Below are 15,717 nucleotides of genomic sequence, written 5' to 3'. Positions count from 1 at the left end.
ACAGACATGATGATGCCACACGCAACTGAAGGAAATGGCACAAGTTGAGTAAACAGATGAATACTAATGAAGTCGTTGGAGCAGATGGTGAAATGTTCCTGTACCTGCACCTCCTCCCTGGGATTCAGCCTGGTGTCAGCAGGAGGAGTCAGAGGCACAGGAGCAGGAGCAGGAGAAGGAGGAGCTTCAGGATCATTGTCCACCGAGGACTCACTCTCTGAACCAGACTCTCACAACTTTCCCCGGCCTGTCCTCGGCCCGCACGTTTGGCTGCGGACCGACACGAACCCGCCACCGAACCGGACGGAGCCGCGGAGCGTCGTGACGCACGGAGGCGCGCACAGCGGGGGCGCACGGAGCCGAGTCCGCGCTCCGGGACCCGAGGAGCCCCGAGTTGGACTTGTGTGTGCGGGAGTGCGCGCTGCAGCTGTGACCCATGAAACAAAGAGTAAATGTTCCACTGAGTCCGCGCACGTCAGGGACCGAAGCCCCCGGAGCCGCTTCCCTTTACTTTGCTTGGAATCGCACCATCAACCCATGAGCGGGGTCGAGCGGACGCGCGGTCTCCTCACAGTAAACCCCCGGGGATTAAACTAACCATGGATAACTTCTTCAGGGAGGTAAGAAGCTTCTCTGTCCTGCGACATGTCCGAGACTCTGGACTTTGACTCTTTGACTCTTCGTCTGACACATCTGACTCTTTGACTCTTTGACTCTCTGTGACTCGTGAGGAACGTGTGTGTTGTAGTTTGTGCATCTTGGCAGCTGCAGGAGGAATGAGACTCGAGTCCCCTCTGTTCATTAGGACATGTTACAGAATGAATCAGATCCATTAGACAGAGTGAGTCAGTACTGAAACGTGATGAGTTCTACAGATTATCACCTGGGACTCTTTGGAGAATACCACACACGCGCATCGTGGCCGCCTGCAGGTACATCCCGGTAACGTCACCTCTGACCCACTGGGTCTGTGCTGTTTCCGCTCCTCTTTCCTCGTTTCCTCCCAAACAAACTTCAGTAAAGTTATAAATAGTCTGAATCTGAGCTTCTGATTGGTCGGCCAGCAGAGACACTTGTTGAATGGACAGTTTTATTTCCTTCCAGGACTCAGAATCCAACTCCAATGACTGGAGTCTCATATTCATACACACATGCATCATATGTAGAGAATTACACAGTAATAATCAGAATCCAGAGCGTCACAGCATTTGTTGCATCTGTTCATTTACAAGTCTCCAGAAAACTTCTCCAACTCTAACTGAAAACATCTTTCAGTGAATGTTCCTCCACTTCGTATTCGTCTTTAGCTTCGACTTTTTAGAGATTTGTTTTTAATTAATATCTTCGTCAAACATCCCGTCATCAGGTGATCAATTGATAAGGACAGAAAGTTTGATAATTATCGACCAAATGATTAATCAATCAAATCGATGAATCAGCAGAGTCTTAACTGCTTCTACAGGCGTCGGAATCAACACGTTACTTCCTGCGTCGGTCTGCTTCTCCCCCGCTCACCTGGACGCTCCAGGTTTCTGGAAACGCTCCTGCTGCGTTATGTGCTAAAGACAAACTCTGGAGAAAGTCCGGACCCGGTTGTGCAGACAGCGACTCAACGATGCTCTGAGACCTGCACTCCGCACATTTCCCTGAAATTTCCCAGAGGGGCTGCGTGTGAGAACGTAAATGTCGGAGTCAGTTGCTCTGGAACTTTTTCATTCCAGCTCCCGGGTAAAATGTCTGAATATGTGCTGAGTTTCTGATAATCAGCTTGCGTTCCCATACGTTTCATCGGCTTCCTGTTTGAATGAAAATCTGTTTTTCTTCTTCGTGGGGAAACAGCTCGTCCCGTCGTCATCGTAACTTTTCCTCTGGATACAGATGTGAGTTGTGGGACCAGTTTGTCGTGACGATTTCAGGTTGTGTAACAGTGGGCTTCACAGTGTGTGTGGATGAGGCACTTTCCCGAGTGGTGACTCATGGTAATTCTCTGTCAGTGCGGTGGACTTACGATCCACAGCTCTCTGTGATCACGTCGGCCAGGTAACGGCAGCAACACCTGAGTCACTCTGAGCGTTCGTCGTGTCCGTCATCGCTGCGGCTGATTGGCTCACGAGAGAAAAACAAACGCTGAGAGCTGGTTTCCCTTCAAACGGCGGCCGCTCTGCTTCCTGGGTAAAGAGTTCCCTGCTCTCTCATTGGTGCGTTTTGAAAATCCCGAGAGGGAAGAAGGGTCAAAGGCCACCAGACCCGCTGAGCTCGTAGGTGCCTGTGTGAGTAAAGCAAACACTCGGAGGTTCAACAGATTTTCTCTTCCCCCTGCAGCAGAGTCGTGTCGGCGCAGCTCCTCTGCAGCTCTCGCTCTGGAGAGAGAGGGAATATGTGCCAGGAGCAGGCGGGCGGCACAATGGTCTCAGATATCGTCCCGCCTGCGTCAGTATCTGCCAGCTAATCGCAGCTGAAACAAAGAGCCCAGTCTTTAAGGAAAAAGCCATTTGACAGGGAAGTAAAAGCAGCGTCCTGCCGCAGACACTTTGAGCAGGAATGTGAAGCGGGAGGAAACCGGAGCGTTTCATATTTATACTGAAGACAGTTGAGACCCACAGAGTCGCTGTGTTGTTAAAGAGAATCGAACCCTCAGCTGGTTCACGCCTTCAGTAAACAGGGCAGACGGACACCCACAATGCATCATGGGTACTTCCTGAATCTACAAACGGCTTTGGACTCTGTTTGATGATTATTGTTTTTCAGGTTTAAAGTGAAATTACAAACTTTTGTTGGTTTAATCCTGAATTCTCGGGTCTTTGAAACTCAACGACCTGTTGATGCCAAATGTAATCATCAGATTTAACATTTTACAAAAAATCTTTAGTTTTTAGTTTAATCTCAAACTTTCATGTTACATTTTGAATATTGAGGAGCGTCACATTAACTCTTTGATGATTTCATTCTTGAAAAGGCTCCGTGTTTGTGTTTAATCAGCAATTTTCAAAAACTTTTTATTGTTTAATCAAATTCTTTATTTGGTATACAAACACAATTCCAGGTCTAATCCAGACTTTTTTCTAAACTTTTGAATATTATAATTTAATCCTGTGAATTCCTGTGTAGCTTTAAAAAAGTGTTTAAATATTAAAGAAAGCTGCTGTTACCACCTACAAAACCCGGGTGGAATCATTTTCATAAGTTTCATTCTTTCTGTGGAACAAGCAGAGGTGAGTTGCAGGAGTCGGGGGGGCTCCAGGAAACTGTTAAACTGTCAAACCGGAGGAGGAGCGGTGTGAACACGACGCTCTGAAGAGGGAAGCCGTTACTTTCAGCACTTTGACGCCTGCAGTCGTCGAAGAGCTTCAGAGTTTAAAGAGCAGGATGAGGATGAAACCACCTCTGAAAACTTTATATGAGCCTTTTTTTTAAATGGCCGACGTGTTTAATGAGGTCGGAGGTCACGTGCTTCAGCCTCACCTCCGCTGACATTTACTCTGAAGAGATGCAGCAAAGCCCCATTGTCCCAAACCGCAGAGACATCTCTAATTACTGAGCTGCAGCCAGAACGCTCTAAGAGAGACTATAAACAGAACCCAGCCTGCAGGGCTTCACCGCTCCGTCATTCCTTGAAGCTCGGTGGGTTTTCCTGTCCAGGGTCGACCACGAGTCGTGTGCAGGCTTTGGTCCGATGCAGAGAAACGCGTTTAACGTGTGGATCAGCGCAGGTTTGGATTCAAGCTGCTTATTGCGGATGTTTACGTGTCAGAGTTTCCTCGTTTATCGTGAGTTGTACTTCTGCAAAACGGTTTCCTCATCTTTTACTCTTGTTTATTTATTATGGTCGTTCCTTTACACAATGCATCGTGTAAACGGGAGGAGTCACAGAAGCTGATGCTGACAGTGATGTAGAGACATTTTTAAACTCTGACGACAAAGAAATGTAAGTGAGGTTTGATATTTTACAGTTAATAATAATAATAAACTTGATTATAAATAACTATAAGAAAAAAATACAATACTGACCTTTTCCGGAAGCTTAGTTTTTAGTTTAAATCCCAACTTTCATCATACGCTTTAACGTTTTTTGAAAAACAATCTTTTGTTTTTTAAAGTTTTGAATATAATCTCAATTTAATATAGATTTTATTCTTGAAAAGGCTCCATTTTCGAGTTTAATCAATAATTTCTAGGTTTAATGTAATGACTTTTGGTTTTAGTCCCAGAATTGCATAATTTATTGTGTTAAATCATAATTTTAATTTGCATACAAACAGTATTTCAGGTCTAATTCAGACCTTTTGGCTTTTAACAAATTTTTCTTTTTAACTTTCTGATTTAATCCCAACTTGTTGGATGAATATCACTTTACTACCTACTTAGAGAACTAGTATTGGGAACATAAACGCTGACTTAAGATGTAATTTTCTGCATTGTTTATGCTGTAAAATAACAAACGCTGATATGTCTGTGAAAGGCTCATTCAGTCGGTTAGTTTACGGTCGAACTCGGCCCAGACGTGTTGCATTGATGTGCCGTTTTGTCGGAGGATGAACCCAGGGAGAAAAAGGTGAACCGTTACAGCAGCTGCAGCTCTGGCAGCCTGAGCTCAGTGCTGGCAGCGAGCGGCTTCCAGGTTTGAACTTCGCTGAGAGCCGCTACTTCATGGTCATCATAAAAGAGAAGACAGCTATACTTCCAAAACAAGCCTGTGAGAGTCTTTTTAAGATTCCTGCTTTTTATTGCTCTCTGCTTCGTTCCTTCTCCTCTCACGAGCTTCGGCCTCCTGCAATTCTCATTAAAGCCATAAAAAGTAAGAGGCCAGTGATCGAGGCTAATCGACTCGCCACAGCTAACGAAGGCCCTGCCCCGCTCCACTGAGGATGGAGAAGACAAACACTTGGTCATCACGACGGGGGGGACAAGTATTTAAAAAGACGACAACCAAAGGAAATGGAAAAGCTAGAAAAAGAAATGTTTGTGCACGATTCTGATCCCTGGACGTTGTGTACTTTAACAGCTGGGTGTTACTAACCCTGTATGAAGTGATGATTACTATCATTGTTTTATGACCTGACTCAGGTTATCACTTCCTCTTCCTCTTCCTCTTCCTACACGTCTACTTCCTCTTCTCAGCTCTAAAAACTGAATTTACGAGCGGAGAAGAAGAAGTAGACGTGATTTCTGGGAAAAGAAAATTGCTTTGCGTTCTCACCGATGCCCGACCCGGCATTTTCCCGTCAGAACATCTGTACATATGTAGGATATTTATAAAATATGGAAGAGCCTGTATCATTTTATTTATGCTCTGTCATTAAATAAAAAGAAACGTTGTCCTCAGCTTCATTTTTAATTTCCACCACACCAGTTCCTCTGCTGTGTCACAGCCTCAGCTCCCTCCCGCGGCTCCTCCCAGGCCGAAACCTGACGCCTGCGAGCTGCGAGGAATTTAAACAACTTGCAGATTTGTCGTTTTGTGCACTGCAGAGCCCCCCCGTCCCCCCCTCCCAGAGGACAACTGTGTTGGACGTGCAGCTGAAGTATTTTATACGGTCGGGACTTTGACAAGTGACCAATCAGAGACGGAGGAATTTGAGAGGCAAATAACCGTCACGTCTCCTGTGAACGTCCACGAGTCTTTGCCTGAAGGAGAAAGAGAAGAAGACGGTAGAACCACGGGGGACCAAAGTATGTGGACACCTTAACGAAGAATGTGAAGAAGCTCAAGCTCATTCTTGATCTCGGAAACAGCGACTTCACAGAAACAACAAATCCAGTCCACGAGGTCGACTTCCGCTGTTCCCTCACTGAACAGAACCGCCGGTTGTAGCCGAGATGGTTCAGTTGTGACCACAAGTGGAATGGAAACGTGTTCATGTGAAAACGGGTCACATTGCAATTCACCATATGCTATTACTGAAAGCCTTTCTTTGTGCTGAAGGGACACGACAGGAGCAAACACAACTTAACACTCTTTTTTAAAATATAATTATGTGTTGAATTAAATCAAAACTTCCCTTCGTCATGAGACTGTGACTTCGGGAAATCAAACAAAGTCTGAGGCCTGAAGTTAAGGAGCAAGACCGGAAACCCAGGAGTCTCTATCTGTGTGGAACACATATCTCAAGACCTGACTCGTTTAGTTCACTTGCAGTTTCACCGACTCAAAACCAGACTGAAATTAAATAAAAAACTTTTATGATTTCACAAAAAGAAGTATGAGAGTTATTGTGACTGGTCTGCTGTAGTTCAAGAACAAGAGATGAAACGTTTTCTCTCTCCGTCTTTTACATGATGATCAAAATGTCTGTTAACTCTTGTTGTGACTCTGATCAGCTCTGAAAATATGATGATGATGATGATGATGATGATGATGATGAAGGTGAAATATCATCACTAAATCCGTCGCTTTCCTCTCGTCTCTTCCTCCGTCTGTAACTCTTTGTTTCTTCTTCACCTCCGTCTGCTCGCTCTACAAAGTCTCGTCTTCCTGCCGGATGCTCCGGACATTCCTCTGGACCCTGACACTTCCTGACCGCTCACTCTCTCCAGCTCCCAGCACACGTTCAACAAGGAGGAGTGATTTCATCTGTCACTCACACTGTGCTATGAAATACTTATGTAAAGATTGCAACCTCGTCAAAAGCGAGATCCTGCAGGAGCTGGACAGAGGCTTCGTCCACAGGAACACGTTTTATTTTTAAAACTCGTCCTCACTCTGAACTTCCTGGGGAGACGTAGTTTGAAATCTCCAGGCTTTGTGTTTTAGTCTGGATGTAGACACTCGCTCCCTGATCGGGTCCCGACTCCCAGAGGTGAACACAACCCAGGTGACGAAGCCTCGGTCCACAAACATAAAGATCCCTGCTCCTGATTCTCATCGTACCTACGCCAACCCAACTCGGTGGCAGCATGTGAATGGGTCAGGAAAGATTTTCTTTTTAGCTTTGGTGTGGATCCGGATCAACATGTATAGGAGACGGAGGAGTGTGTGCGATTACCCGGTAGAGGTCAAGTAGAGTGTGAACGTTCAGGTGTTCACGGAGGTTTAAAGTGTGAGAGGTGGTTCAAGCAGCAGCTCGTGACCTTCACCATCCCCTGACCTCCCGGTGACCTCCCTCATTATTGAGTAATAGAGCAGAAACTCCATTAAGTTCATGTTAAAATCCGTCACTCCTCCTGTATGTGCCGTGTCCTGACGCACTGTGCACGCTCTGTGCACAGCTCGGGGACCTCGGGTCATTTCTTGGTTCGGTGGCTGCAGAGGCGAAATGTCAAACATCCAGTGGAGTGGGTTTTAATCTGAGGAGCTCTCCGGACGCTAATCCCTCCGTCCTGCTGCGATGTGGTTCCCCTCCGTCCACAGGCTCAATTAAGAGCAGGAGAGGAAGGAGCCTGTTTGATTTACCTCCACTGATCTGGGTTCAGCAGACCTGCTCATACAAATACTGACAATCTGTACGAGGGGTTTTCTCCTCATCAATTCATTCATTCATTCGTTATTTCTGGTTCTGCAAAGTCTTATTAGTTAGTTTCCTCATTAGTCGCCTCAAATAATCATCAAAATAAATTACTAAAGTGAATTATAAGAGTTATTTCTAGACACTTTCATAGAAAACAATCAGAAACTGGGTTTATTGCCAAATAGGTTGACACGACCAGGGAATTCGCTGTGGTGTGTTTGTGCTTGAATATAAAATAAGGGAAAATATAAATACTAGAGAAAAAGATCAGTGCAATATGAACGATGGATATTTACAATTACTTTTTTCTATGCGACCAATCAGTTGAAGAGTCGAGACGATTTAAGTTGAAACAACAGAAACGAACTCGGGGCCTTCGGACAACGTGTTCCTCCACTAAGGCTGAAGAACTTTCTCACCGTGTTAAAAAAACATCTGCTCCGGAATGTGTCAGGTTCTTCGGGTCATGATCACAAAGTGATATGTAAATCATAACGTCTCTGGTGGAGGGAAAACTGCGTCAGTGTGGGATTCATGAGTCAGAAATCGTGATTCATGTGTTCTCACGTGCTCCCATGCAGTTTGTTATGTTTATGAGACACATACACCGACAGGCAGTTTACACCTCTCATACACAAAGCCTTGTATGATACACACACACACACACACACACACACACACACACACACACACACACACACACACACACACACACACACACACACACACACACCTGTCAAACCGCTGTAATGATTTAGTGGAAACACCTGCAGGGAGGAAGCCACCTTCTTTTAGTCCGTTCCCTGCGGGGCAGAATAAAACACGTTTAAGGGCGAACACGTGTGACGGCAGGTGTTTGGTCATACATGTTCCCTTTGCTTCCATTCCCAGTCTGCTCTGATTGTGATTGGTCAACTGCTTCCAGCGCCTGTGGGACATGTCGGCCTCGGCTCTCACTCTACCTGGCTTCGTTAGGGGGCGTGTCACTAGTTGTCATGTGACATCATGGGACTGACTGAAAACGCACAATATGTCAAACTGTCCACGATGAACCATGTTTGAGAGAATGAATTGAATCGTCGTCTGGATCGTCTCAGACAAACCAGTCTCCTGGTCGGGTCTGAGAGAGAAGTGGGAGGGAGGTTATCTGATCCCAGATCTGTGTTGACAGGGGCTTCCTGGAAACCCCCGTCCACAAACACACACACACACACACACACACACACACACAGGATAGGCACAACCCAAAAAAACCAAACATCCCATTTCCACTCATTAGCTCTCTCTCATGCGATCCTCTAAGGCCTCCTCAGGATACTTAGTGCTTCATCAGACGAGAGCTGAAGAGCTGAGTCATTAGAGATCGGCCTTGGTGCTGTGCGGAGACAAAAAGGCGATCGGAGCGTCTCTCCAGGTTCCTGAAGCCCATTGAGAGTTTATCGCTCTTTGGATGATCGATCCACGGCGTCTCTTTGGAATCTCACACTAATGTTCTGTTGTGTCTTCGGCTAAAGGGGTTTGGACTTCCCGAGACAGGAAGTACCTCAGCGGGTCGTTGGATACTTGCCTCGCTCCCCGTCAGTCTATCCAGTCTGTGAATGTTCGATGTTAGTGAACGAGGAAGTCGGAGGGTTGAGGGGGAACGTCGTCTCTTCTGAAGAGTGTCTCAAAAACATCACAACCCTGCCTCAGAGCAAGTGGAGGACGGAGGGTCTGTCAAGAGGAAGCACTTAAATTAGAAATAAAGAAAAATGTCTGTGAAACTTGGCTGAATGTTTTTCGTCGATGCGTCGGCTGCACATATTGTTTCATTGATTTAAACATTGGGAATCGCTGCTTCCTGGGATCTGGACAGACCGGAGAACAACGTCTCGATGTAGAACAGCAGGTCTGGTCAACAACGTCGTTGTGATCATGTGAGCGGCCGTCCTCTTGTTCATGTGTGAGGAATGTTGGCTGATGAACAAAGAATCAGTTTTTGTTGGTTTTGCTGAACTAAAGTCTGGATTCTTTCCGCGTGACTTGGTTTCACATGATTTTTGAACTGGAAACAAACACAGAAGCATCTTCTCAACACCAAGGCCCATTGTAAAAATCATAATACAATCTAGTGATTTGTTTCTTCTCTTTCAACTTCAACGATGAAAAATGAGCAGATTTAATCAAGATCCACTGATTCAAACCTTGCTTTTATTGTTTTAAACTTTCTCCATTGAATCCCTCCAGAGAACAAAACAGTTTCTAAGTTTAGTCTCATATTCAGACATGAACTCCGGAGACTGTCTGTAGAATTGGGTCTGGACTTTCCGGGGGGGGAGCAGCAGCCAGAGGTGGGATGTAACGTATAAATATAAAAGTTTATACCAGGGTGCTGGCAGGAGAAACTCAGCAGAAAGTCTGGAGCCGGTTGCTCAGACATTTGCGTTCCCACATTCAGTCCCTCTGGAGAACGTCTGGAGATTACCCAGAGTTCAGTGCAGGTCTGAGAGCAGCTTTTATGTCAGAGTAAAGTTTATCAGCTGTCGAGAGTCGACTAATTTCTCCCTTTGAGCTCCGATGCTCTCGAGCGAGGTTCATTCAAAACCTTCTCCTCGCGCTGTTTAAAACATGGTGATTCAAAGACGCCTTTGAGACCCAATGTGTAAAACACTCCCTTTTATTTTGTTTACTCGTGCACGGCAGAGTAATTCTTATCTAATTCGATCCTCGCCCCGCCACTTAACCCAGTCCCTCGCCGGCCAAGCCACCAGAACCATTAGATGGTCTTTGCCTCTGCACTCAGTGACTTGACACGTTTCCAAAAGAGCCATAAAGTCATTGGAGGAAGTTGAGGGTGGAAGCGTGTCCCCGGATCAGGCCGGTTCTCACAGCAAAGCGAGCAAACAGCCCCAGACAGAATAACTAGGTTATCTCTGCAGTTCACCGGGTCGAGCGGCTTCAAAGGGGATTTTCATACCTGGAGATCAAGGCTTGTTTCCTCAGGTCAGATCTGTCGGAGTCGTGGGGGATTCAGAAACTAGAGGCAGGAGGTGAATGTAGGTCAGCGAGGACGAGACGAGACGAGAGGATTTGATTCGGTTTGGGCAGTGGCGTGCTGGAATGTGTGTGTGTGTGTGTGTGTGTGCGTCTTCAGCCTTATGTTGTGTTTGGATACAGAGGGACAGTGGACTCGTGGATCGTCCTTCAGGGGTGTTATAAAGTTCTCGTAGTGGCTGGACCATCACAGGTCAGAGCTCATTCTTAAAGGGGAATTCCCGACGCGCCAGGTCCCGCCCCTGCTGCTTTAACGAGGCTCCACCCCTCGTCTGAATGTTCCCCACACTTTCCCGTTGACTTCCCATGACGTGTAGATTGCGTGAAATTATGCTGCATCGGCAAAAGCTCTCGATTCAAATCTCGGCTCTGCAGCTTTGTTCTTTCAGAGCAACTGAATCCACGAACGCTCTAAATCCACTTGAGGGTAAATAGTCAAACGTTAATGTCTGAAAACGGGTCCAGATTGATGTGAGTGTGTTTCCTGTTCATAGTGATGAAAACATGTAGAAGGAGAAGTAGAAGAAGTTCTGACTTTCAGATCCAGCACTGAAACAACCTTTAACAGGCTGCAGATCAGGTCCCAGAGAACTGCAGCCTGAATCTGTGCAGACACAGTTTGTTTCTCAGGGTGAAACCGACTCCTTTCTCCTGTAAAACAAGGCGCCTGTTGTTCGTCGCCAGGAGAAAAGCGGAGAAAGGAAGACGGTATTTATATTCTGCCCGTTCGCTCGCTGCGAGGCTGCGAAACCAGCGCCAGGCGACCACAGCTGGGAAACACATGGCAGCTCTGGCCTCAGCTGCCAGCCTGTAACACACACACACACACACACACACACACACACACACACACACACACAGTTGTGTCTTTTCAGACGACGTTACTTTTTACTTTTTACTCTAACTCAAACCTTCACCTTAGCCTTATCATAACCTGCCCTTACCTTAAATTTACATAATTTACCTTATGGGGACTTGCTTTTTGTCCCCATACTGAAACTGTGTGAATAGATTTACGTCCCCACAACATGAGAAATCCTGTAAACACACAAACACACACATGAACATGGACTCACAACAACACTAAACATCCGCACGTATTGAAATTGTACGTGCACACACTTCTCTTTCTCTTTGTTCCTCTCCCGCGCTTGCTATCACACAAATGTCTCCCACGTGCACTCACATTCTCTCGTGCACACTCGCGCGCAGCAGGAGAAAGTAGGTCAGGTGGGCTTTAGCGAGGGGAGTCTGGTCATTTCCCCCCCTTTTATGGGCCCAAGTGTTCCTCAGTGGTGGAAACTGGTCTGAGCTCAGTTAGTTCAGCAGCGGGTCAGCTCTGACCCGGAGCTGCAGATCGTCACACGCTTTACTTTCCTGCGCTGAGCTCAGAGCTCCTCCCAGTTTGGTTGCGGCTGCGGAGACGAGTCGCTTCTCGTCGTTGTGGCGACTAATTAGTCGCAGGCCGGACACATAAATCACAAACTGCCTTTTTCTGCACATTCTGCGATGTTCTGTTCTGAGTTCTTCTTCTTCTTCTTCTCCCTCATCAACTCCGCTTTCACCCTTTTAATGAAAAACAAAGTCGTGCAAACAGCCCAGCGTGGATCTTGACTAACGGCTCTCGGACAGGAAAATAACGCGGCTTGGCTTCGAGAGGAGCGGGTTCTCCTGCGGTCTGGAAAGTATCTGTGCTGTTACGATGAAGACGAGAGATGCTCAAGACTCAAGAAAAAACAATAATCGATAATCTGAGGGCAGAAATCAAAGACACACTTGAACTGTCTGTTTACACATGTTTGTTTCGGGACGTCCTGCTGACAGTCCGTCCGTCGTGGAAGTGAAAGTGTAAATCTGGTGAAATAACACAGCAAACGGGGCTGAAACTAAAACTATGCAGTCTCATTGTTTCTCGGCCGCAGAGCCCTCTGACTAGCACTGGCACACAAAACCCCCTTTTCTGTGGATGCTGCATGTTTGACTCAGAGTAGAAAACAAGAAAGCTGCTCAGCCAGCGTAACTGAGATGACAGCCTCGGTTTGTTGGATTCATGCAGTCGCTTTGTTCTGCAAATCACAAACAGCTTGAACACGCCTCCTCATTCAGGAACAACCAGTGAAGAAGAGGCGACTCTCGCACCTGCTGCTGACCTGTGGGGCCGACTCATTTTCAGGGGGAAGCTGCAGGTTGATTGTCAAAGCGTTTTGATCGCCCCCTGCTGTTTTGCTGCAGTATAAGTCACCCTCCATGTTAGCAGATGGGACATGGACCCAGCTAAAAAAAAGTAGACGTTTGTAAAAGGTGGTTGACTCATGATTGGTCGAGCTCCTGTGTTGATGCTGCTGCTCCATCCCCCCCGATCGCTGAGAATGACGATGATGTTTTTGTGTCGTAAAATATGTTCATTTTAATGTTTGAGTTACATTTAAAAGTTGCTAAATCCATTTAAAAAGTAGCTCGAGTTGCTTTAAAATAGTTTGCAAATTTGTGGAAACGTTGCTTCATCATGGTTGACTCAGACATTGGACTCATCTGGACTAACTGGTATGACACTGGACCAAAATGGCCGCCCCCTGCATTAAACATATTCCCCCTGAAAAGCAGGAAGGCGTTGGACAAAGACATGTGTCCAGACAGGAAGAGCAAGTCAGAATGTCTCCACTTCAAAGCTGTGTGTTTTCAAAGGGCTTCTTCGAATCTCTTTTGAACACGTCCATCGTTCTTGCGCAGGATAGAAGTGTTTATGTTCTAGTTGGGGGGTTAAAAATGTCTCCGAGTTTGTTATTCCTTTTGCCCCTTTGTTGTTTCATGTGGCCGCCGGGAGGCCGAAAGCCAAAAGCATCTTCTCAGTCGTGTGTAGCCGAGCCAGCGACCAGGTGCCGGCTCGGAGGTTTAGATGACGAGTCAATTCAAAGACAACAAAGAGTTTCTCTGGCTGAATAAAAAGGGACCCGGTGTGCAGGTGTCTGCACCGAGTCTGAGACCGGCATCACACCTCCACCTCTTCAGTCTGTTTCCCCTCTCGTGCCTGGGTTCAGGCTTTGTTTCCTGATTAAAAAGTTCAATCTGCCGTTGATATACAGACGTGTAGTAAAAAACAAAACTGCAGCGACAGCTTGTTAAAGCAGGATTTAAAGGTTGTTTCCACGTGTGTTAAATCAGCTGAATAATGTCAGCGTTTTGCTTTAAGAGGCAGATTTAATGTCAAACAGGTTGCAGCATGTTTTGATGAGTCATTAATTATTGGTTAATAAAAACTCAAACACTCAACCAGGTGACACACAGTGAATATTCATAACTTTCATAATAGCTCAGAGCAAAGTTGTAGATCTATGAATATGTTCCACTGTACTTCTCATTGACACAGTTGTGTTTAATAAAGATTCAATTTTAAAAAGACTGACATTTAAAAGACAATAACAGTGTCTCCAGTACTTTTCTGGTTTCGGTGACCGTGAGGTGAAAGTCCGTGACACGGCCCTGAAGTGGCGTCGAGATGGTGAAACCTCACACACACACCCTGCTGAGTCAGCCAGGTCGAATCCTACCGATCCACCCTGGAAGACTGGAGACACGTTCAGACACGGTGAGGGACGGTGTCGAAAGACAAGAAGGTTCTGATTAATGTGGCGTTTTGAAATGTCTGCATTCGATATGTTCTCCGTGGTCAAAGTTTGTCAGGGAGTTTGTTCCTTCACTGAACGCGTCGCAGCGTACACACGTGGTCCGATGACAGAAGTGATTTCTACATATTTTCCGTGTAAATCCTCCCGACGCAAACTGCAGGTTCACACTTCACTTCTCTCGGGGAAGTTAAATGTCTGACTCATGATAATCAGCCTGACTTCAGCTCCGACGTCCCACCCAACCCTCGTACAAACACTACACTCAAATTGCCAGGTTTGATGAAACTGTATTTCAGGCAAATGTGAGAAAGTGATATTTATTTCAAGCTTTGACCTCCTGCTGTAGACTGGAGGTCGTCGTGGGATCTCCCGGGTCCTGGTCAAACCGGGCCCATCACACAGCAAACATATTTAACAGGTAGAGGCACTGACATCCTGTCTGTGAGCTTGTTGCTCCTCGCTGCTGTGACAGCGCTCCTGTTGCCTTCTGGTCTCTCACAACTCATGAAGCCGCCTCCATGTGCTTTCCCCCCCGGCGGTTCGATATTCCCTCGACCAAAATGAGATTCCAAGTTCCTCCCGACACGGATCCACCCTGCAGCTGCTCGCCAGATCCACCACGACATGCCTTTTAATTATCTGCTGAGCAGCTGAGGAGGACACACAGAGAGAGAACTACAAGTCTCTGAAGTCTCGAGGGTTGAATGTGGGAAAGTGTCGTCTCTCCATTCGGCGATTTGTAATTTGGCTAAATGGCTCCTGAGCCGACCGACAACCTGTTGAGAGGTTGCGTCCTCTTGTGTCAGTATCACGGTTTTGGCGGCGCCCTCTCTTTGTGCTGGATGTTTCCTGGTCACTGACAACAGGAGGAGGACGGAGCCGACGAGCAGCTGCTTCCTGCGGAGCCTCCAGTCAACACCTCTGCTCTCTGACACCAGAGTGTGCCGGGACACGTGACCTCTGACCCCTCCTGACAATGGCTCTGTTAATAATTCAAACCAACCAGGTGCGTTGTGTTGTCGACTGGGTTGTGAGCTTTAAGTGCAGAGTGACTCGTATTGAATTGCTTGTTTGAGGAGGTTGGACGCTTTCCATTCATGTTATTCTATACTAATGAATCATCTCTGGCAACAAGACGATGGTGTGTGTTTTAAAAGAGTACGTTCGTGAGCAGAGAGGAAACTGTCCCTGCCTGAACTCCCACTCACACACCAGTCAAGGGATGAAAAATAAAATCAAACCACACTCTTACTTTTCTGACCATTTCTAAATTGAGTCTGGGCCCTAAATATATTCCGACCACAGAGCCTCTGAGCTAATGTTGAAGTCGTCATCGGCAACAGAATGAGGCGCAGGAGCAAGAAGCAGGCGGAGGGCGGAGAGGGACGCTTGTTAAAAGTTGATCCTGTGGTCAGAGCGAAGTCCTGGATGAAGATTCCAAAACAGGGTTTCTTTTGTTTTCCCACGTTCGAGTAAAATCTGCTCTTTTATACATGTTTCTGACGAAGCATTTCTTTAATTGCTACATCAGGATAATAAGGTTCTTCTGGAGCCTCTTGGCAAACGGTTTGTTCACGCGGTTGCTTTTGTTTTTCTCGTTATGTTTCCCTTGT

At 46.5% G+C, this 15,717-nt stretch overlaps 1 protein-coding gene across 1 annotated transcript in view; it reads left to right on the top strand.

Annotated features, from left to right (window-relative positions):
* Window positions 1–179: 179 nt before the first annotated feature.
* Window positions 180–15,717, top strand: part of myo10 (myosin X) — a 72,569-nt gene continuing 57,031 nt past the window's right edge. Inside the window, exon 1 of the mRNA XM_047341911.1 lies at window positions 180–620. Coding sequence (XP_047197867.1) covers window positions 600–620 — 21 coding nt within the window. The 5' untranslated portion in view covers window positions 180–599. The remainder of the gene's footprint in view (window positions 621–15,717) is intronic.

Source organism: Hippoglossus stenolepis, chromosome 11 (assembly GCF_022539355.2).
Source record: "Hippoglossus stenolepis isolate QCI-W04-F060 chromosome 11, HSTE1.2, whole genome shotgun sequence".
Taxonomy (NCBI): Eukaryota; Metazoa; Chordata; class Actinopteri; order Pleuronectiformes; family Pleuronectidae; genus Hippoglossus; species Hippoglossus stenolepis.
This window is presented reverse-complemented; position numbering and strand designations above follow the sequence as displayed.